This window comes from Leptodactylus fuscus, chromosome 2, assembly GCF_031893055.1.
Source record: "Leptodactylus fuscus isolate aLepFus1 chromosome 2, aLepFus1.hap2, whole genome shotgun sequence".
Classification (NCBI taxonomy): Eukaryota; Metazoa; Chordata; class Amphibia; order Anura; family Leptodactylidae; genus Leptodactylus; species Leptodactylus fuscus.
In genome coordinates, this window is record NC_134266.1 from 254713325 (window position 1) to 254738784 (window position 25460).

The 25460-nt window shown below is 41.5% G+C and overlaps 1 protein-coding gene across 2 annotated transcripts in view; it reads right to left on the reverse strand.

Moving 5' to 3' along the window:
- Window positions 1-25460, reverse strand: part of ZC3H12C (zinc finger CCCH-type containing 12C) — a 94328-nt gene that overhangs the window by 18595 nt on the left and 50273 nt on the right. For both annotated transcript variants that reach the window (XM_075262972.1, XM_075262971.1), the window contains exon 2: window positions 1878-2635. In XM_075262972.1, the coding sequence (XP_075119073.1) occupies window positions 1878-2566 (689 nt within the window). In that variant the 5' untranslated portion in view covers window positions 2567-2635. The remainder of the gene's footprint in view (window positions 1-1877; window positions 2636-25460) is intronic.

Consider the following 25460-nt stretch of genomic DNA (forward strand, 5'->3'; position numbering starts at 1 on the left):
TATGACCATTTTTTAACTTTGGATTAATAAAATTGGAGTTTTTTATACCACATTGAATTGGATTTCCGTGATTCGGTTGAAGCTGGAATTTTATGATTGCAGAATTACCATGTTGCCTTGAAGTCCAAAAGGCTTCCGTGCTTCCTGGACACACAAGTGTGAAGTAGTCGTTGAATATTGGGTGAGCTGGATGGAACTTTTCATTTTGGTTACATTTAACAACATTCTTCTAGGAAGGGTCTTTAAAGCAATCCAATGTACATGGGATCTCAAGTGAGGAAAACATCCTGGACACGATACCAAACAAGACAGAGGCCAAGTCTAATGAAGCAGAACACCAGGAACTCTGAGCTCTTAAAGGAGACCACCAACCGAATATGAAAACATGTCAGTACTCCCAAAACCTATTGTGTTAGCAGATAACTGTGCGGATTCCCCGCACCATTGGTTTTTCAGCTCCATACTTAAAGGGATTCTCTGCTTTGGGCAATGTCTACTTGTTAGACAAGTCTGGGACTCCTGGGAACTAGCTGTTATTGGTGGAGAAACCTGCCACATGTTCGGTTTTGCTGCAGTGCCCCCACAAGAGAAATTAAAGGTTTACACAGTCATGATTTAAGGTTAGGGTCACACCTGCACCTGGATTCTGTACAGGGATTCCATCCCAAAATCCGATTGAAAAATGCAGAGAGAAAGTCCTGCAAGCCAGACTTTTCACTCTGAATTTTTCTGGCGCAAAACTGGTGGATCCCATTATACTGTAGTCTATAGTTTTTTAAGCAGATTGGGTTCCTGTTTTTCAGGTCCCTAAGTGGACCTGAAGAACAGAATCCCCAAACGCATGTGTGAACCTAGTGTAAATACTGTTTCCCTGAAAATAAGACAGTGTCTTATATTAAATTTTGGTCCTAAAGATACGCTATGTCTTATTTTCAGGGGATGTCTTATTTTATTTGTGTGCTGCTGTCACCGCTGCACTACACTGAGATGTGCTTGCTGCGCAAAGACTGTATGAAGAAAAGCATTGCAGCCGGCTGAACACTGTGTGCGGTGCTCCGTGTGCACAGGTATGCCGGCTGCTTCCACTGCTGTGATACCATACGCTGTATCCACTGTTCCTGCTGCTGTGGGATGAGCTGGGAAAATGGACCCCCCCACCACATACGATGCTTAGTGTATGGCCATGGGCATCTCTCAGATCATCCTACAGCAGCAGGAACAGTGGATGCAACGTATCGCAGTGGCGTCAGCAGCCAGCATACCTGTGCACACGGAACATCACGCAAAGTGTTCAGCCGGCTGCAATGTTTTTCTTCGTAAATCTTTGCACAGAAGGATTATTATTATTGGGGGATGTCTTACTTTCGGGGGGTGCCTTTTATTAAACAATTCAACAAAACCTCTGCTATGTCTTACTTTCGGGGGATGACTTATTTTTGGGGAAACAGGGTAAGAAGGTTGTCTGTGTATTGTAGGACTATATGTACAGTGTTGGACACTATATATATGAAATTTTTTAAAAGTTGGACTTGGTGTGATTTTCCACCTTTATCACCAACATATATGTGAAGAAGAATTCAAGGCCTCTGTATGGAAAAAGAGCAGAACTCCATGTCCTTTGTGTTCCAGGCTTCTGCTGCCCTCTCGAACCAGTTGCTTCCTGCCAGCCATATTGGTATCCAACCCTGTCTATAGGCCAAGATCAAAGTCTACAATTCTGCTATTGAGTTACTCTTAACTTCTCGTTCCAGTTCTCATCTTCGCATTTTCGACCCTCTCATGTACAGAATGTGTTTTGCCCAGATCAATGAGACTTGAGACACAAATGATACCAGTATATACATTGCACATATTCTAGTCGTCACACCATCACTCACCTCATAGCAACATTGCTCCCGTCAATCACAATTGGTCGTAGGTTCTCACTGTCATCTATTCCCTCCTGATGAAAAGGAGATTCAGGTCTTTGAGATTCGAAGGAAGATGCTTCCCGTATAACCGTGCTACTCACTCCACCATTTTGTTCGGTCTCGCTTTTGCTGCCAAGCTTGACAAGTTCACCCAGAATGTCATTTATTAAAGCATTTGTACCAAGCTTGTTCAGAACCAGAAGAACCTGCTCTTCAGAGTAACCCAACTTAAGTGCAAAGTCCAATTTCGTTTGGTATTCCTTTACTTCATCCGGTGGCTTCTTTATCTCCTTCGAGTCTGTTTGGCCATGTTCACTTTTCAGGTCTTCTAGAATCTCATTCCTTTTCAGTATGTATGGCTCGATGCAAGGAGAACGGCAGAGCTGTCTATGCTTCTTGGTCACCCGGCATGGTTCTGCTACAAGTCTACTCGACAGCTCAGACTCATTATCAGAATTTGTGCTTTCTTCTGAATCACAGCTGGAACTACAGGTCTCCTCGGAGGTATCTTTGTCAGGGTCATCCTTCCTGGAATTAACTTTATCCATGGTTGGCTTCCGCAGAATAGTCCACGGTACAATTGCACTTAAGTGTGTATCACCGGTCTCTGTGTAAAGGCGCCCAAAGCTATGGCCAAAGTCATCTTTCAAGCCCATGAAGCCGGTACATGTGTCCGACTCCACCTTGTTATGATTTCTGAAGCCTTGATAAAATGACCTGAATTCCTGAAAATTAAGGAAAGTGAAAATTAGATACAGAGTCAATGAACCTTTTATAATGCAGTTTGGTAGAATTCATTGTGTTGGCGGTACAATTTATGTATCTGTAGGATGGAGGCCTAGCTTATCCCGATATCAGCTGGGGTGTAGCTAGAGGAGGAGAAGATCTAGCAGTGGCATTTGAGCTGTGGTGCCCAAGAAAGACATGTGGTAAATTGGGGCTCCATTACAATTCTTCATTGGAGTCCAGGGCTTCAAGTTCTGCCTTCCACAATTAAAAGCAAAGGATCCATTGAAACTATAGGATATCCTAACTAGTTTATTCTAGGTACTACCACTTCAATAACAAATATATATTCTTGAAATCTATCATGTCCAATGTCCATCCTCCATTTTACCGAAGAAATAGATAGTTTATCAATCCATGAAAATTCTTTTTTCATAAAGAAGACAGACAGGAGGTCAAAACCTTGCCCCCGTAGGGGCTGGCATCACTGGAGCGTAATATGATCATGGCCACCATTATCTACTCTTCCATACAGATTCCACAATGGCCTCCCTCCCCCTATAGTCCTCCAGTTCAAGTGTCCTGCCCATCTGCCAATGATCCTCCCATTCACTACAAAGGACGGGGCCTTGATAGGGCTGGGCCAGTTGGGATAACTGGTCAATACATCAGGATCTGGTTGACTGAGATCTTGCAGCTGTGGACACCAGATTAGAGGTTTGGTGCAGGGAGGCCACACGTATAATGCTCATTTTTACTATTACCCCAAATAATAGGGAAGGTTACTGGATTCTCTTGTTTTTCAAAAACATGCCCTTAAAGCACAAACGCAGATATTCATTGAAAACCCCAGATATCCAGGATATATACATGATATTACGACTCCGTGGTATATAAAATTTTGCATGTATGGGCTGGAAAGGAGGACACAGACATATTGTACAAACAGAACCTTCTCTTGGGAATCCTACATTTGCATCCAAGCCATGGACTTGGACAAGTAATTGCTCCTAATTAGTGGGATTGTCCTATTGGAATCATCCCCAGGTTCAGCAGATTGCAGACATTCCCACTGCCCTTGTCAGCTATGGGAAGGCTACAGATGGCCAGGATGCCATAGACTACGGCTACCCATTTGTAAATCTGACATCTGTGTGACATCCAATCACTATGGGACCTGATGAGACAACGCAATTTTGCTAGGACCATGGGCTGCAGAGATCTGTAGACTGTCATCATTGATTTGATTAATGAAATGATAGAATTTTGGAGGAAAAACGGAAATCTTCGCTTGTTTGTAAGTATTTTTATCAGTTTGCAATTAAAAAAAAAAAAAAAAAAAAAAATATATATATATATATATATACTGTATATATATATATATATATATATATATATATATATATATATATAGTTCAGCTTTTGTATTCATCATCATAATGAGTAATTAACAAAAATAATCATCTATAATCCCCCATGTTATATTCTTTATGGTCCTGTATTGACTAATACTTCTTTATATTCTACATGATCCTATATAGTCCATCGCTTTCCTCTTTATATTCTGATTGCCCTATATGATCCATTGCTTCCCTCTGTATATTCTACATTACCCTATATTGCCTATTGCTTCCCCCCTTATAGTCTTCTTTACCATATATGATCCATTGCTTCTCTCTTTATATTCTATGTGATCCTATATGAAGTAGTCTATAGATTATGTCTTTAGAACCTTTATGATCCTATACAATCTATTGATTGACTTTTGATAGAAAGTATAGCCCTATATAGTCCATTACGTCTCTCTTTATATTCTATGTGAGTCCATATAGTCTGTTGCTTCTCTCTTAATATTCTTTATAACCTATATAGTCCATTGTTTATCTATATATTTTATATAATCCTATATGACCTACAGGATTCACAGCTTCTCTCTATATGTTCTACATAGTCCATTACATCCTTCTTTATATCTAGTATGACCCTATATGATCCATGGCTTCTCTCTTTATATTCTATACGGTCTACATAGTCCATTATATCCCTCTTTATATTTAGTATGACCCTATACGTTCCACAGCTTCTCTATATTCTATACGGTCTACATAGTACATTACATCCCTCTTTATATCTAGTATGACCCTATACGATCCACGGCTTCTCTCTTTATATTCTATACGGTCTACATAGTCCATTATATCCCTCTTTATATTTAGTATGACCCTATACGATCCACGGCTTCTCTCTTTATATTCTATATGTTCTTCATAGTCCAGTACATCCTTCTTTATATTTAGTATGACCCTATACGATCCACAGCTTCTCTCTTTATATTCTATACGGTCTACATAGTCCATTATATCCCTCTTTATATTTAGTATGACCATATATGATCCGCAGCTTCTCTCCTTATATTCTATACGGTCTACATAGTCCATTACATCCCTCTTTATATTTAGTATGACCCTATACGATCCACGGCTTCTCTCTTTGTATTCTATACGGTCTACATAGTCCATTACATCCCTCTTTATACCTAGTATGACCCTATATGATCCCCGACTTCTCTCTTTATATTCTATATGGTCTACATAGTCCATTACATCCCTTTTTATATTTAGTATGACCCTATACAATCCATGGATTCTCTTTTTATATTATATACGGTCTACATAGTGCATTACATCCCTCTTTATATCTAGTATGACACTATACGATCCCCGGCTTCTCTCTTTATATTCTATACGGTCTACATAGTCCATTACATCCCTCTTTATATCTAGTATGACCCTATATGATCCATGGCTTCTCTCTTTATATTCTATACGGTCTACATAGTCCATTACATCCCTCTTTATATCTAGTATGACCCTATACGATCCCCGGCTTCTCTCTTTATATTCTATACGGTCTACATAGTCCATTACATCCCTCTTTATATCTAGTATGACCCTATATGATCCATGGCTTCTCTCTTTATATTCTATACGGTCTACATAGTCCATTACATCCTTCTTTATATTTAGTATGACCCTATACGATCCCCGGCTTCTCTCTTTATATTCTATACGGTCTACATAGTACATTACATCCTTCTTTATATCTAGTATGACACTATATGATCCACAGCTTCTCTCTTTGTATTCTTTATGATCCTTTGCTGTTGTCCTTATATTCTCCATGACTCTCCATAATCCATTGGTTCTCACTTTCCAATCCATATGATATTGTATCTAAAGAACACAATTCCCTCCTCCCAGGGATCGTTTAGACTTAAGGACCCTATAGCAGTGGTGTGACATTGTCACTACCGTTGGTATGCCGTTGCAGGAGTCCTTATCAGGTGGAAACCAAGCTTCGCTGTTCACTTGAGATCTGGTTGGATCTAAAAATTTGTGTTTCTTTACGTTGGACCCTACGACCTCCTAGCCGTTCTTCATGAGTAAACTGCGTGCACCAAAGAGCATGTAAATCAACATTTTCCTAAGTACTAGGTCTGGTTTTCGTTTGATATGAGGATTATGGAGCTAAATTCTTGGGTTTTCAACAGCTTTTCTCTGTCAACCACTTGATCTGCTCTTTGATATGAAAACGGCTTTTGGAGGCGAGTTCTCCTGGGAAGTGTTGTAACCCGCAGGCGTTACGTGACCGTAAACCAACATTTATCAATACATCTCTATAATGAAGGCTTCTGTAACATAAATCCAAGAGCACTTGTCATTGTGCATGGCCCATAATATTTATAGCCAAGGGAAGAACACAACCTGCGGTATCCTGAGGATTATATACAATGGTTGGGACTCCATTTTTCTTCTTTTAAGCTTCTAATCTCAATAAGTAAAAGGGATTATTCTACTTGTGAAAAAAAACGGAAAGTGTTATAAAATAACGTAATAAATCCTCTGCCGATCCAGCGCAGATGCTCCGCAACCCCCTTGTCTTTGTTTACAAGAGGTCAACATGTAACCAAGGAAGCCAATTGGTGGCCTTGGTGGTCACATGCTGTATTACTAATTGTATACAGTGGACTCATGACAGCTACTTGTAAATAGAGATGAGTGAGTAGTACTCGATCGCGTAGGTATTTAATCGAATACTACGGTATTCAAAATACTCGTGCTCGATCGAGTACCACTCACTATTCGAATGGAAAAGTTTGATGCAGAACCAGCATTGATTGGCTGAATGCAATACAATCGGCCAATCAACGCTGGTTCTTCTCCTACCTTTAGAAGTCTTCTCCGTGCAGCTTCCCCGCGGCGTCTTCCGGCTCTTCATTCACTCTGCCAGGCATCGGGCCTGGGCAGAGCCGACTGCGCATGTCCACTTGTAGTGCGGGCATGCGCAGTTGACTTTGCCCAGGTCCGATGCCTGGCAGAGTGAATTCAGAGCCGGAAGACGCCGCGGGGAAGCTGCACGGAGAAGACTGCTCGGAGGATCCAGCCCGACCCTCACTCGTGGACTTGGTAAGTATTATTTGATTGAACGTTGCCTACCCCTGAAACGAGCATTTTCCCCCCATAGACTATAATAGGGTTCGATATTCGATTCGAGTAGTCGAATATTGAGGGGCTACTCGAAACGAATAGCCCTCTACAGAGGGGGGAAGGAAAAATGAGAGTATATAGTCGCTACCATCAGCTACGAGATACCTCTCTGCAGTTCAGTCATGTTTCCCCACCCCCGTAACGCCTTTGGAAATACCAAAGCGTACCATTTATAGAACAGTATAGGACGTGCAAGCAGAAAACAAGTTACAACTAATCACATTTTAGTTCGTAACACAAAACCGTGCTGAGCTTTGTACAGTTCAGACATTTCCTTAAGATGCTTCTTATCTGGTCTCAAAATTGTTCTATTATACATTATACCTCACACATATCCATACGTTTGAGCATTGGCCATAATGGCACTGATGCATACGGCTCGTCTCAATAACACGCCATTGGATGGACCTCTATACTCCCAGGTACTGTATGAAATCAAAGAGAATCTAGAGGCATGATATGGGGCCATACACATTAGATTAGTGCTGGGTGTGCCTGCCAGTTACTTCCGGAACATTACTTCAGGCAACCCAGCTTTACCATGATGGCAGGTGATGGTGGAAAGAATGGACGGTTAGATTCCAACATGACCAATCTTTGGTTCTCATGGAAGATAGGACACAGCCTGAGGTGTCTGGCTTATTCTATTTTTCCCAGGCTATCGGGGTCAGAATATGAGTTGTGCAAGTTGGGAATTCGGTACCAATTTTTAGGTGGAGTTGGAATTGGAAAAAGTTACTCCAACTACGGGTTAGAAATAAAATTTTGAAAACCCTGTTTTGTCCTATAGGGACAGATGCAAACACGACGCCGAGTTCATATGTATCTGGTGGAGTGTTTGTCCGACATCTATCTAATGTGTATGGCCAGTCTTACACTTGGTTGCCATATTAAAATTGATATCCAAGACTGTGATTCTGAGGTCCACTATCTCTTCTCAGGAAGTGACATCACGGGACTGAGCTTTAGTATGACCATGTGACCAACAGATATGATGTCACTTCCTCAGAACGTATAGTATCAGTATCCTAGTTCTTGAAACTTGAATAGGGCCATAATAAGGAAACGTATATGGGGCCTTAGACTGGTTTTACCCAAACATAATATATTATGGCCACAAATCCTGGCCCCACTCGTGATCATCTTACTTTGGGTCACCAAATCTGTGGACAGGATAAGATCTACAACCACTTATTCACACCATTTCTAGCCACAGAATTCTAGACGTGGAGGGTAAAATAAAGAAACACAGAAATTCTCCAAATTAGGAGCCTCCCAAATATATTCAGTGGGGCCTCCGACCAATTATGACAGCTTCTTTTTAAGTTAGAATGTGCTACTTTTTAATATGTGCAGCCTTCATACAAAAAAAAAGTATCTTCACAAGGAACTCGGAACTCGGAACTCTGTTGCCGAGCAACCAGCCTCAGTTGCTAGGAGACAAGTCCTTTAACATGCCATCATGAATGCTATCACAGAAAAAAAGATTAATTTGGTATGAACAAAAGGCCCATGAAAGAGGTTGGGACATAAGTGCGTCTGGTTTACGCTTCGAGAACAATGAAGCTGCCAAACCAATCTGAAACCACCAACATCAATGTTCAATAAGTCCGGCAACGTGCTCAGGCTGGAGGAAGTGCCTTTAATAAGGGAACTTTTTTTTTTTTTTTTTTAAACCTGCTCTAGAAAGTTGAGGACAACTTTTTATGCGGCTTCGGCGATCGTTGTATCAGAATAGATCAGTGGGCAAGCAATTCAAGGCATAATAGATGCTTAGGCATGAAAATGAGGTCATCTCCATGCAAATCTTATTATAATGCAAAAAAAAAAGGAAAAAAAAAAAAAAATTAAAATTTTTTAATAAAATCAGTAAGTGAAAATAGCCCGGTAGAATATAAATGTAAAAAAAATCTTATATTAAAAAAATATATATTTTTAAAAAAACATATAAAATGAAATTTAAAAAATTCTAAAATTTTATAGATTTAAAATAAATTGTAATTTTTTGTGTTTTTATCCTGCTATGCGATCGTCATGATAAAGAGAGCGAGACGAAGATTTACAAAACAGCAGATGTACTTAGAGAAGTGCATTGTGGCCGCGTTTTAACAGCTTGCTGCCTGAATTAACTGCTGGAGCACACGTCTGTCTATTGGGGGTCAGGAAATTTCAATATGAAAGCCCATGAAATTTGAAACCTTATCATTAAGTCTGAGACAAATGCATTGAGCTGCCAGGCCCATGGTCATCTTGCAAATGCGACGGTCCTGAATATATTAAGTAGCATCTGTGTCCTCCTATTTATTCCCTGTGGATTTGGGGGCAAAGACTTATCTGCAGCTGTCTTTTATGGGAGGACTGGTTTGCTCTTCGTAAAGTTTATAAAACCACAAATGGTCGGGGTTCTGTATCCAAGTCAGGAGGGAGAAACTAATCTGAAATGAAAAATTCATCACATTAATGGTTGTGTGTTTTTTGCACATTTGGTCCGGGCACAGATTCTTCAGAAATTCTTGATTCCCTCCTTAAATTTTCTCTAAACCACGACACGGACTACCTTACGGTTGTCACACCATATGGACAAGTGACGTACATTGATCTAATTAAAAATACTGCAACCATATTGACTTCCATCTAGGAGACCCTTCCCCTCGGTGTGAAACCCAAGAGCCACATTTGGGAATGGAACATAACAAATAGAAAATTTTGGGCAGTCACCAATAGATTTAATACCTAGAACGTCCAATTAGAATTTAGATATAATTTTCCAAAATTTCACTATAATCAGGAACCCTTGTGTGCATTAACTGTTTGTAGTCCTTCCCTTGTTAGCTCACCTACTTGTACTCCAGATTATACTTATCTGAAGTTTCATGGATAGGAAGTAGCTTTCTGACAGCAATCATTGACAGCCATGTTAGCGTCCATTGGGAGCTATTTTGTGTCACTGGTCACAAAGATAGTCCTTGTCAATCTCCTACAGTATGAGGTGTCAGTAACCATATTTTTGTAAAAAAAAAGTTGGACGTGGACATTATTAAAATAAACTATATTACGTACCAAATGACTATGTCCTACTAAGGAAGTCCTACACAACAAGACTGATGTTATAGGGGGAGGTCCAGACTACACAGGCAGACTACTGTTATAGGGGGAGGTCCAGACTACACAGGCAGACTACTGTTATAGGGGGAGGTCCAGACTACACAGGCAGACTACTGTTATAGGGGGAGATCCAGACTACACAGGCAGACTACTGTTATAGGGGGAGATCCAGACTACACAGGCAGACTACTGTTATAGGGGGAGGTCCAGACTACACAGGCAGACTACTGTTATAGGGGGAGATCCAGACTACACAGGCAGACTACTGTTATAGGGGGAGGTCCAGACTACACAGGCAGACTACTGTTATAGGGGGAGGTCCAGACTACACAGGCAGACTACTGTTATAGGGGGAAGGTCCAGACTACACAGGCAGACTACTGTTATAGGGGAGGTCCAGACTACACAGACAGAATACTGTTATAGGGGGAGGTCCAGACTACACAGGCAGACTACTGTTATAGGGGGAGGTCCAGACTACACAGGCAGACTACTGTTATAGGAGAGGTCCAGACTACACAGGCAGTCTACTGTTATAGGGGGAGGTCCAGACTACACAGGCAGACTACTGTTATAGGAGAGGTCCAGACTACACAGACAGACTACTGTTATAGGGGGAGGTCCAGACTACACAGGCAGACTACTGTTATAGGGGAGGTCCAGACTACACAGGCAGACTACTGTTATAGGGGGAATTCCAGACTACACAGGCAGACTACTGTTATAGGGGGAGGTACAGACTACACAAGCAGACTACTGTTATAGGGGAGGTCCAGACTACACAGGCAGACTACTGTTATAGGGGGAGGTCCAGACTACACAGGCAGACTACTGTTATAGGGGGAGGTCCAGACTACACAGGCAGACTACTGTTATAGGGGGAGGTCCTGACTACACAGCCTGACTACTGTTATAGGGGAGGTCCAGACTACACAGGCAGACTACTGTTATAGGGGGAGGTCCAGACTACACAGGCAGACTACTGTTATAGGAGGAGGTCCAGACTACACAGGCAGACTACTGTTATAGGGGGAGGTCCAGACTACACAGACAGACTACTGTTATAGGGGGAGGTCCAGACTACACAGGCAGACTACTGTTATAGGGGGAGGTCCAGACTACACAGTCAGACTACTGTTATAGGGGGAGGTCCAGACTACACAGGCAGACTGCTGTTATAGGGGGAGGTCCAGACTACACAGGCAGACTACTGTTATAGGGGGAGGTCCAGACTACACAGGCAGACTACTGTTATAGGGGGAAGGTCCAGACTACACAGGCAGACTACTGTTATAGGGGAGGTCCAGACTACACAGACAGACTACTGTTATAGGAGAGGTCCAGACTACACAGACAGACTACTGTTATAGGGGGAGGTCCAGACTACACAGGCAGACTACTGTTATAGGGGAGGTCCAGACTACACAGACAGACTACTGTTATAGGAGAGGTCCAGACTACACAGGCAGACTACTGTTATAGGGGGAGGTCCAGACTACACAGGCAGACTACTGTTATAGGGGGGAGGTCCAGACTACACAGACAGACTACTGTTATAGGGGGAGGTCCAGACTACACAGGCAGACTACTGTTATAGGGGGGAGGTCCAGACTACACAGGCAGACTACTGTTATAAGGGGAGGTCCAGACTACACAGGCAGACTACTGTTATAGGGGAGATCCAGACTACACAGGCAGACTGCTGTTATAGGGGGAGGTCCAGACTACACAGGCAGACTACTGTTATAGGAGGAGGTCCAGATTACACAGGCAGACTACTGTTATAGGGGAGGTCCAGACTACACAGGCAGACTACTGTTATAGGGGAGATCCAGACTACACAGGCAGACTACTGTTATAGGGGGAGGTCCAGACTACACAGGCAGACTACTGTTATAGGAGGATGTCCGGACTACACATAATGGGTAAAAAATATGCAAATCTAGTCTCCTGGATGGAATTAGGAGAACAGAGTGCACTCTGTACACCACCCTATAGAGGGCAGCATCCTTAACATCATCAACGACTCAGTTATAATGTCTTTTAATCATAATGTGGATTTAATTGCTAAATCAGTATTTCTGTCCCAAAAGGAACAGATTCCCAACTATGGACAGCGCTGTTTCGGCCTATTGGGCCATCCTCAGCATAGTGTAGGGATACTGATTTAGCAGGGTGAGAGACTATAGACCAGGGTATGGGGGCACTCGTCCACATTAGGGAGAGTGTTCGCCTACATAGGCAGTACGGAGACTTACAAGTCATTCCTGCTCCGCTAGGGATTATGGGTAAAAAATATGCAAATCTAGTCTCCTGGATGGAATTAGGAGAACAGAGTGCACTCTGTACACCACCCTATAGAGGGCAGCATCCTTAACATCATGAACGACTCAGTTATAAAGTCTTTTAATCATAATGTGGATTTAATTGCTAAATCAGTATTTCTGTCCCAAAAGGAACAGATTCCCAACTATGGACAGCGCTGTTTCGGCCTATTGGGCCATCCTCAGTATAGTGTAGGGATACTGATTTAGCAGGGTGAGAGACTATAGACCAGGGTATGGGGGCACTCTCCGTACTGCCTAAGTAGGCGAACACTCTCCCTAATGTGGACGAGTGCTACTGTTATAGGGGGAGGTCCAGACTACACAGGCAGACTACTGTTATAGGAGGATGTCCAGACTACACAGGCAGACTACTGTTATAGGGGGAGGTCCAGACTACACAGGCAGACTACTGTTATAGGGGGAGGTCCAGACTACACAGGCAGACTACTGTTATAGGGGGATGTCCGGACTACACAGGCAGACTACTGTTATAGGGGGATGTCCGGACTACACAGGCAGACTACTGTTATAGGGGAGGTCCAGACTACACAGGCAGACTACTGTTATAGGGGGATGTCCAGACTACACAGGCAGACTGCTTTAATACAGTTTACATTTTCTACTGATTTTCCATGATATGCCCCATAACTTTTGATCTCATATTAGTATTTATTAACTTTAATAATTATTTTAAAGCAATATAAATGTACTCCTATCAGGGGTCCCTGAAGAAATGTTCCAAAAATGGGAGCCTGTCTCTACCCACCACTTTCACAGTTACACATGCTATTCAGAAGCATTGGATTGATATAGGGTGGATGAATACAGATAGGTGTATTGCTCCCTGATAAATCGCTCGCAGGATGTGATAGAGGAATTAGATTTGAGACAAGGACTGATGAACGGGCAATTTGGTAAAAACTCTGTACTCAGAAATATCTCGGCAACTGGAAATAAGGACATAGGAAACATCAGAACTGTGAAATCTCTTTGGATGCGCTGATGTTACCATGGAGAAGACTTCCTGCTTGGTGGTGAAGGCCATAAAATCCAGCTAAAATTTCACGACTTCTTATTATCCATTATTATTATAAATGACACTCCCTAATGGTAAATTCATTGCATACAAGTCTTACACTTTCAGCAAATAGACCAACATTTACAACATGCAACATTAACAAAAATGACATTGACCTGCAACTTTGCCCTTTTGCCCATTTTCCTACATCCACCTTGCTGCCTCTAAACTAGACTTGTATCATGCAAGAAAAACTAACCAAGCAGAATAGAAGAAAGGATTAGGATAAAGTTACACAAATGTAGAAGGAGCCACCCAGCTTTGTACAGTCCTATGAAAAAGTTTGGGCACCCCTATTAATCAATCATTTTTAGTTCTAAATATTTTGGTGTTTGCAGCAGCCATTTCAGTTTGATATATCTAATAACTGATGGACACAGTAATATTTCAGGATTGAAATGAGGTTTATTGTACTAACAGAAAATGTGCAATATGCATTAAACCAAAATTTGACCGGTGCAAAAGTATGGGCACCTCAACAGAAAAGTGACATTAATATTTAGTAGATCCTCCTTTTGCAAAGATAACAGCCTCTAGTCGCTTCCTGTAGCTTTTAATCAGTTCCTGGATCCTGGATAAAGGTATTTTGGACAAACAATTCAAGTTCAGTTAAGTTAGATGGTCGCCGAGCATGGACAGCCCGCTTCAAATCATCCCACAGATGTTCAATGATATTCAGGTCTGGGGACTGGGATGGCCATTCCAGAACATTGTAATTGTTCCTCTGCATGAATACCTGAGTTGATTTGGAGCGGTGTTTTGGATCATTGTCTTGCTGAAATCTCCATCCCCGGCGTAACTTCAACTTCGTCACTGATTCTTGAACATTATTCTCAAGAATCTGCTGATACTGAGTGGAATCCATGCGACCCTCAACTTTAACAAGATTCCCGATGCCGGCATTGGCCACACAGCCCCAAAGCATGATGGAACCTCCACCAAATTTTACAGTGGGTAGCATGTGTTTTTCTTGGAATGCTGTTTCTTTTTGGACGCCATGCATAACGCCTTTTTTTTATAACCAAACAACTCAATCTTTGTTTCCAAAATGAAGTTGGCTTCTCCAAATGTGCTTTTGCATACCTCAGGCAACTCTATTTGTGGCGTACGTGCAGAAACGGCTTCTTTCTCATCACTCTCCCATACAGCTTCTATTTGTGCAAAGTGCGCTGTATAGTTGACCGATGCACAGTGACACCATCTGCAGCAAGATGATGCTGCAGCTCTTTGGAGGTGGTCTGTGGATTGTCCTTGACTGTTCTCACCATTCTTCTTCTCTGCCTTTCTGATATTTTTCTTGGCCTGCCACTTCTGGGCTTAACAAGAACTGTCCCTGTGGTCTTCCATTTCCTTACTATGTTCCTCACAGTGGAAACTGACAGGTTAAATCTCTGAGACAACGTTTTGTATCCTTCCCCTGAACAACTATGTTGAACAATCTTTGTTTTCAGATCATTTGAGAGCGGGCTGTCCATGTTCGGCGACCATCAAACTTAACTGAACTTGAATTGTTTTGTAGAAAGAAATGGTCCAAAATACCTTCATCCAGGATCCAGGAACTGATTAAAAGCTACAGGAAGCGACTAGAGGCTGTTATCTTTGCAAAAGGAGGATCTACTAAATATTAATGTCACTTTTCTGTTGAGGTGCCCATATTTTTGCACCGGTCAAATTTTGGTTTAATGCATATTGCGCATTTTCTGTTAGTACAATAAACCTCATTTCAATCCTGAAATATTACTGTGTCCATCAGTTATTAGATATATCAAACTGAAATGGCTGCTGCAAACACCAAAATATTTAGAACTAAAAATGATTAAGATTAATAGGGGTGCCCAAACTTTTTCATAGGACTGTATGTATTACATGCAGCATATGGTTTGGTTCTCACAACCATTGGGTCAATAAGATCTCTGCTACCATCTACAAAAATATTAGGTATGTTGTATATGGCTTCCTGGCTATATAGCGTATATATATATAACGTATGACCAAGATGGACTTGGGGGGAATAGAGATGGCAGATAAAAATAGTTGACAAATAAAGAATATTATAAAACCTTATATATCATATGATAAAAAACACACAAAAATTCTATATGGACACATTCAGGCCTTAGAGGTCTGGTCATTGTCAACCAAATTATCTAATACCCTTAAAAGTGTGACTGGGCAAATCCCAAGAGCCGAGTAGCCAATGCGACTCAAAATCTGTCACTGGCAACTGTCTTTATGTCTTTTATCAAGGTCTATCAAAACTCTTATTGCAGGACCATAAAAATCCTCCAAGCCCCTGGATTCATCTTGTTGTCCATCCCTGCCATTGTGCGTAATAAGATATAAGCATTTGCCACCATAAGTTGTGCTTAACATATCAGCAATGTCAAAAACTATGGGAAAAAGAACCTCCCTTAATATTTTTGGCCTGGGTTCTCCCACATTTATGCAAATTTGTTTAACTTCCGTACTTTGTAGAAACCAAATTTACACATATATATTCTTCTTAGAGTTGTATAAGATCCTTAGCATGGTCTTCACATTGATAAAAGTTATCAATATCCTCCTAAATGACTACAGGACTCTGTAAGATTTCAATACGTCTTGGATTTCCCGGGACAGTCCTCTTGTCTTATAAGGTTGTCTTCACCTCACAATACTTCCATTCCCTTCAAGGTGAAGTCTTGGTGAACCCAAGTTAACACAACATCTTAGAAGAGCTCTCAGTAAGTCTTAAGTACTGTATTAAAGGATGGGGTAGATTCTATGGCTACTCCAAATAATTAAATCAATCTAATGGAACCCCTTGCCATGTATTCAGTAGACCTCTAGGTGACATTGGCTATTTAAGGTCGTACTGAAGAAATTGGCAAATATTTATACACAAGGGTGGACTGAGAGAGCTCTAGGTCCTCGGATATTAAAGATCCGACCAGTATGGCCATGATACATTTGCTTTGGCTTACTAAATAGCATTAAAGCTCGAAATCACTGGAATATTTTCTTTTTTAAGCCCTGCAAAACATTAACAAAGATTCCAGGATCTTAGTAATATACAGTAACTGATTTCCTTCAGAAACAGCACCACAACTGTCTACAGGTTGTGTATGGTATTGCATTGTCATTTCATTCACTTCAGTGGAGCTATGCTACAATACTCCACACAACCTGTTTCCAAATGTGTCATGCCTTATAGAAGAAAGCCGCCATGTTTTTCTAATCTTCATAATTCCGCTAGACTGAGGCCACACATTGAGGAAAAGGTGCGTTTTTGATATTCAACTCCCCCCCCCAAAAAAACCCCCAACAACAATAAACACAGCAAAATCTGCAACTAGAAACACAACTTTTCCACTATGTATGGCTCATCTTTCAGAGGTTTCACCAATGAGCAGAGGACCCATTGACTTAACAGAAAGCCTTAAAAAGTGGTCTGTCACCAGGAAACCTGATATCAATCCATTGTATTGTAGGGGACATTATACCGACCACCAGTGGTGTAACTTAAGTCTTGTGGGCCCCGGTGCAATCTTTTGTCCGGAGCCCCCTACCTCATCCCTATAGTAAATTCCTGATGGTGATGGTTACGGGTGCTAAGGAGTTCCTTAGTGTCGTTCGGGTAATCTGTGGGTCTCCTTGGTTTATGGGCCAGATGGAAGCTGCAATCTCAATACTGATGCCAGTGCTTATGGGCCCCCTTAGGGCTCCTAGGCACTGATGCAACTGCACGCTCTGCACCCCCTCAAGCTACGCTCCTGTTGAGCACCATTATACCTCTAGAGAGTCCAAAAGATTCACCATATCCTTGAAAAAGCTGTTGTTAGAAACATGCAAATGAGGTTTACATGCAATGGAGCATACCAGGGCCTTAAGCTTACCAACCTGCAAGTGGAGACCTTGGAAGCCTTGACATGTTTCATTGCACTTTCATCAACCTCATTTGCATATTTATCAAAATGGCTTTTCAATTAAATCGATCAGGATAATTATTTATTGTCCCTACTTATATAGTGCCATCATATTCCGCAGCGCTTTACAGACATTGTCAGCCACTGTCCCATATAGGGCTCACAATCTACATTCCCTATCAGTCTGTCTTTGGAGTGTGGGAGAAAACCAAAGTACCAAGAGGAAACCCATGCAAACACAGGGAGAACATACAACTCCTTGCAGATGTTGCACTTGATTGGATTCAAACCCAGGACTCCAGCACTGCAAGGTACCGTTGCTAACCACTGAGCGCCATGATAAAGTCCTCTACAATGCACCATGACTTTTTATACTGAGTTTCCTTGTTACAGACTCCCTTTAACCGGTTAAGGACCAGGCCCAAAAGTATGTTAAAGACCAGGCCTCTTTTTTCAAAACTGACATGTGTCACTTTAAATGGCAATAACTTTGAGACGCTTTAACTTACACAAATGAATTTGAGATGGTTTTCTCGTAACACATTATACTTCATGTTAGTGGTAAACACTAATCAATATTTTTGCATTTATTTATAAAAAAACTAGGAAATTTGATGGAAATTTGAAAAAAATTGCAATTTTCAAAATGTGAAATTCTCTGCTTTTCAGGCGGATAGTCATACCATCCAAATACATGAATAAATATTATCTCCCATATCTCTGCTTTATATTGGCATCATCTTTTGATTGTATTTTAATTTATTTTGGACGTCACAAGGCTTACAAGTGTAACAGCAATTTTCCAGATTTACAAGAAAATTCTCCAAACCAATTTTTTAGGGACCACTTCAGTTCTGAAAGTAATTATAAAGGCCTGTATAATAGAAACCCCCATAAATTACCCCATTTTCAAAACTGCACCCCTCAAATTATTCAAAACAGCATTTGGGATGTTTGTTAACCCTTTAAGCATTTCATAAGAATAAAAATAATATGGCAGTGAAATTTAGACATTTCATTTTTTTTCACTAATACATTCATTTAGACCCAAAATTAACACATTCACAAAGGGTTGAAGGAGAAAATGCATCTGACAGTTTATTGTGCAATTTCTCCCGTGCACAGAAATACCCCACATGTGGGCGTAAACTGATTTTTGGGCACACGGCAGTGCATGGAAGGGAAGGAGCGACACTGGGTGTTTGAACAGCAGATTTTGCTGGAATAATTTTCAGCGCCATGCCTTATTTGCAGAGACCCTAGAGTACCAAAACAATGGAAACCCCCCAAAAGTGACCCCATTTTAGAATCCACACCCCTCACAGAATTCATCAAGGGGTATAGTCAGCATTTAGACCCTACAGTTGTTTCACAGATTTTACTAACATTGGGATGTGTAAATGAAAAATTACTAAAATGTCACTTTATCTCCAAAGTTTTCATTTTCACAAAGGGTTAAAGGAGTAAAAGCCCCCCACAGTTTGTTAAACAATTTCTCCTGAACACGGCAATACCCCATATGTGGCTATAATCTGCTGTATGGGAACATGGCGGGGCTCAGAATGGAAGGAGCGCTATTTGGCTTTTGGATGGCAGATTTTGCTGGAATAATTTTAGGTGCCATGTCGCATTAGCAGAGCCCCTAGAGTACCAATACAGTGGAAACCCCCTAAAAGTGACCCCATTTGGGAAACTATACCCCCCACAGAACATATTAAAGGGTAGAGTGAGCATTTTGACCCTACAGCTGTTTCACAGATTTTATTAACATTGGGCCATGAAAATGAAAAATTACTTTTTTTTTCAACAAACTGTCAATTTAGCCCCAAATTTTTAATTTTCACAAGAGGATAAAGGAGAAAAAGCTCCATAAAGTTCGTTACACAAATTCTGCTGAACACAGAAATGCCCCATATGTGGTCATAATCTGCTGTATGGGAACATGGCGGGGCTCAGAATGGAAAGAGGGCTATTTGGCTTTTGGAGGGCAGATTTTGCTGGAATATTTTTCAGGTCCCATGTCGCATTTGCAGAGCCCCTAAAGTACCAATACAGTGGAAACCCCCTATAAGTGACCCCATTTTGGAAACTACACCCCTCATAGAATTTGTCTAGGGGTAGAGTGAGTATTTTGGCCTCACAGGTGTTTCACAGATTTTATTAACATTGGGACGTGAAAATGAAAAATTACTTTTTTTCCCAATAAATTGTCCATTTAGCGCCATAGTTTTAATTTTGCAAATAGTTTAAGAATTAAAAGCCCCCCACAGTTTGTTACACAATTTCTTCTGAACACGGCAATACCCCATATGTGGCCAAAATCTGCTGTATGGGTACATGCTGGGGCTCAGAATGGAAAGAGCGCTATTTGGATTTTGGAGGGCAGATGTTGCTGGAATAGTTTTGAGGTGCCATGTCGCATTTGCAGAGCCCCTAAAGTATCAATACAATGGAAACCCCTCAAAAGAGACCCCATTTTAGAAACTACACCTGTCAAGGAATGTATCAAGGGGTATTATCATTTTGAGCCTAAAATGCTTCCCAAAAATTAATGTACAAAATGAAAATTGAAATTTTTAAAAATATGCCATTTCGGTGCCCAATACGTTGCACCCACTTTGTGTTGTCAGAGACCTGCACTCCTAAAACTATTAAGTGGGCCATCCCGGGGGTCAAAAAATTATATATGTGGGTGTAAACTGCTGCTTGGGCACACAGCAGGGCTCAGAAGGGAAGGACCACTGTGCGTTTTAGCTTTTGGGATACAGATTTAGAGGGACCCTCTGGGCGCCATGATGTTTTTGCAGAGCCCTGGAGGTTCCAGTAAACTGGAATTCACCAAGAAGTGACCCCATTTTGTAGGGGCAATTTTAGGGTCTCTGCAAATGTGACGTGGTGTCCAAAAACGAAGAATCTAAATCTGCACTCCAAAAGCACATATTGCTCCTTCACATCTGCACCCTGCTGGGTACCCAAATAGCAGTGTATGCCCACATGTATGACACTGGTGTACCCCGGATAACGTACTTGATGCCATATGTGGGTAGAATCGGCTGTTTGGGCACAACCGGGGACAGAAGGGAAGGAGCGCTATTTTGGTTTTTGGAGCACAGTTTGGTTTTTTTTGCCACTTTTGCAAAGCCCCTGAATTGCCAATAAAGTGGAATCCGCAGACATGTCACCCTATTTTGGACACTACCCCACTGATGGGATTTATCAAGTGGTGTAGCGAGAATTTTTAACCCTTGAGTGTTGCATTTATTTAGTTTCCAGAAATGAAATCGCAACTGATAGAGAAGTTAAAAATGAAAATTTTACAGATTTGCCATTTCAGTGTGCAACATGTTGTGCCCGACTTATGTCAGCAGAGACACTCCAAAAACTGTTAAACGGGTATCCCAGGCACAACAGCTTTTAGAGCGTTCATCTCTGATACAAGTCGGGCACAATATATTAGGCACTGAAAGGACGTATTCCTGGAAAAATGGTCATTTTCACCTCTCACAATCCACTACAGTTATAGTTATATATATAAAGTTATAGCAACACGTGGGGGTTAAAAATGCTGTCTGTACCCCTGGATAAATCCTTCAGGGGTGTAGTTTCCAAAATAAGGTAATTTATCAGGGGATTCCAAATTACTGGCGTTTCAGCTCTACAAAAGTGTCATGGCATCCAAAAACCAAACCGTCTGTGCTCCAAAAACCAAATGACCCTTCTTCCCTTCTGTGTCCGGCTGTGCCCTAGTATCAGTTTATACCCACACATGACATTATGTCCGTTATCCGGGGGTACACCAGTGTCATACATGTGTCATACATGTGTCATAAACTGCAGTTTGGACGTACAGCAGGGTGCAGAAGGGAAGGAGCGCTATGCGGCTTTTGGAGCACAGATTCAGATGTTTGGTATCTGGACGCCATGTCATGTTTGTAGAGCCTGTAAGGTACCAGAAAAGTGGATTCCATGGGGTACCAGGAGTGACCCCATTTTGAAAACTGCACCCCTCAAAGAATTTATCAGGGGGTGTAGTGAGTATTAGTATCCCGGACGTGACTGCACAGCGGATGGCGAAGAGGGAATGTATAAGCTGTGCGGAGGACATTGCAAACACCAAATTCCCTACTATGTCCCCGTAGCTCCTATGATTGGGGGAGTCACTCTGGGGGTCACTTTAGGGGTCACTTCTGGTGTCTGTTCCCTCATAAGCTGTAAATCTGGGGTGTCCCCTGATATCCGCTCACACAGCTTATATATTCCCTTCCTGACGCCGCCAGTTGTATTCTAATAATTTGGCGATTTTTGAGGGTTTTTGTCTTCACATTGTGAGATGCTATATTTTCTTTATGTTTCTGGTGACGCGGCCATATAAGGGCTTATTCTTTGCGGGATGAGATGCATTTCGTAATGACACCATTTTTGGGTGTCTACATCTTATTGAATACATTTTATTAACCCTTTTTTGCTGGATTTAAAAAAAAAAAATCAATCCTGGCATTGAGTTTTACTTTTTTAATTTTGCGCCATGCAGCGTACAGTATAAGTAACATGTTCCCTTTATTCTGCGGGTCGGTACGGTTACGGCGATACCTCATTTATAGTATTTTTTTATGTGTTACTAGTTCTGCAGAGGAAAAACACATTTGGGGACATAAATCAATGTTTTTTGCATCGCATCTTCTAAGAGGCGTAACATTTTTATTTTTCGGTTGACAGAGTTGGTTGAGGGCTTATTTTTTGCGGGACAACCTGCGCTTTTTATTGGTACTGTTGTCGGATGCATATGACTTTTTGATCACTTTTTATAGCATATTTTGTATGGTGAGATGGCGAAAAATCATTACTTCCGGCGAGTTTTTTCCGTTTTTTTTTTCCGGCGTTCGCCGTGTACATTAAATATTATTTCAGTTTTATTGTACAGATTGTTACGGACGCGACAATACCAAATATGCATTGTTTTTATTACTTTTTAGTTCTTTTTTTATATAATTCATTTTCTATTGAGAAAAAGGGATTTTTGGGCTTTATAACTTTATTAATTTTTTTCATACACTTCATTTTATTTTTTTTACATTTTTTTTTACTTTTTCATGTGTCCATTTAGGACACTTCAATCAGCAATACTTTGCTGATATAGAATGCCATGTGAGACACAGCCTGCAGGTGTCCCACATGGCATTCCGTAGCAGGATGTCAGGCTGTGTAGACGCACAGCCTGACATCAGAAGGTCCTGGCAGGATCACCAGGTATGTGGGGGCTTCGGGCAGTCTGGGGTCACTGGCCAGACCCCAGACTACCTTTTACTGCTATCGGCACCCTCCGATCTCGCCGCGGGGGGTGCCGATCTGATTTAATTGTCGGCGGATGCCTTTCGATCGCGCCGTGATGTTTCACGGCGCGATCGAAAGGGTTAAAACGTCCAGTCGGACTCAGTTCCGACTGGACGTTATTGAGGAAGGGGTTAGGTGTTAGTAACACCTAACCCCCGTCCTCCCCGCACCCATCCCCCCGCGAAATAGGTACCTAAAGACAGGACGTATTTTTACAATAGTCCGGTCTTTAGGTACCTGGACCGCAGGCCGTAATTTTACGTACGGCGGTCCTTAACCGGTTAAGCATTTAAACTGCTTTCTTCCAGCAACAATGTGACATCTGTCCATCTGTGGTATTGCAACTCATGGAGCGGAGCTGCAGTACTGAACATTACCTGTGGACAGTGGTGGCAATAATTTTGGAAGAAAAGAGCCTTGTATTTCCAATCCTGGACAATCCTTTAAGACAATGTCTGGATCTGTCACATTTCCACTTTAACTCAACCATCTTTGAGAGTTCTCAAGGTCCATATTTTACATAAACATGGCTGTCCAACTTCTATATCAAAGCCACCCCTCGAAGATACTATTATTGCTCAGGGGATTTATAGGGGTCTACTCTATCCCCCAAAAAAACTATCTATCTATCTATCTATCTATCTATCTATCTATCTATCTATCTATCTATCTATCTATCTATCAATCAATCAATATAGATTGACAATTCTCCAGATCCTGTAGACTTCCGCAATTCTCTCAAATCCATTGGAACATCAAGAATTTGAAAAATTTGCCAATAATTTCAAAAATAATTTCAAAAATTCCATGTTGATCCTGAGATTTTCTCTTTATTGCCAACATTGCTGGGGGTCCATGTTCTTCTACGTTCCCCAAGTACTTGTATGACCCTCTACTAATGTTAACCAAGTACATAAGGTATATTGTATATATTGTAAGATTTCTGGGTCGGGTTCTTCCCGATGACGTTATTTGTTATTGTCACAGTATAATTTTCCAGATGATGTACTTGTCAAGTGCTACATAAAAGCCGTAACAGTATATCATTGTGAGCTTTGCAGTTCTAAGAATGTCCCGCAATATGAAAAGTTTGACAGCTCAAGATCATCACGTACTTTACCAAGATGACTCACTATTCATAACCCATGCAAAAAGGATTGTATATCTATCTGTGGGGGAGATACAGGGAAATTCAGGTAATCCGTACATTGGTGGTCTGCAAGATGTTCTACAAGGCAAAATACAGATACAAATAGAGGCCACTTAGCCTACAGAAGAGGCACCCAGAAATGAAAGCTTGGGCCACCCATTCCTCCATCTGGCCTTTGCCCTAGGATAGGTGTTTGGTGAATTTATAGGTGTTTGGGCGACATTTCTGCAACTGTAAACCAGTTCCAAGGCCCCAGTACACAATATGTAATAGGTCCCTCACTTACCATGTGCCATCTAACATACTGGTTTCCTAATATGTTGTACATAAGAGGGTCCGGCGCCGATTGCTACATCTACACCCCCTATGACTATGCCCTGATTTGGTTGGTGAAACCACGATACTTGACCACCATTTTGCCAAGCATTAATTTACTTCCAACTCCAGGTTATCAGATTGCTTGAACAGAACATTCTATATAATTAAAGGAACACTCCGGCCACGGTAGATACATTATGTTATGTCTAGAGCATGCCGTAAAGGGGTGGCATGTGACACAGTGGTTAGAAGACATCAAAGACCAGCTACAGGCCATGACACAGTGCTAGAGAATTTAGTGCCACCATTTTGGCGCAATTGGGGTGCAGTGCTCAGATACTCTTCTGTAGCCCAACAAAGAAGAGCGGCAGCACATATGGGTGACCACCACTCCATTCATAATATAGACATGGAACCACCATTCCCAGGAGCAGTGGTGTCCCAGCAGTCGGACTCCACTGATCAGACACTTGTCATCTTTCTTATACATAGCTAATAAAATTTAATCTTGACAGCCATGTTAAAGGGAATTCACCATGTGTATTTGGAACACAAATTCACCTGGAGGTCCTTATGGACAGATGGTTTAGTTTCCCAAATATTCCTTTACTAAACTGTTCCCAGGGTTTTTCTTAAAAAAAAGTCGATACTCACCCAGCACCTTGCGCATGCGCAGTTCTTCATGGAAGCGAGAGTAGAATATTTCTGCTTCACTGCGCATGCACCAACATTGGAAGCATGCACATAGAAATCAGATATATACTGCTTCAGGAGCACCAGATCTTATCAAAACGGCTGAACAGATTTGCCTGAAATTTGGCACAAAGATAGATTGTCACCTGGATTGAAACAGACTACTTTTTATCCCGGGAAATCACATGGCTTCACGACCGCTATGAACAAATTTATGTTCATACTAGACTCTAGGACCCTTGATGACATCATCAAAGGTCCTTGAGCCGTTCTTGGATAGGATCACGCTATTGTGTGGGCGGAGCTACATGCTATTATATGGGCGGAGCTATATGGTATTGAACTGGACAGTGTGGATGCTGCAGAAAAT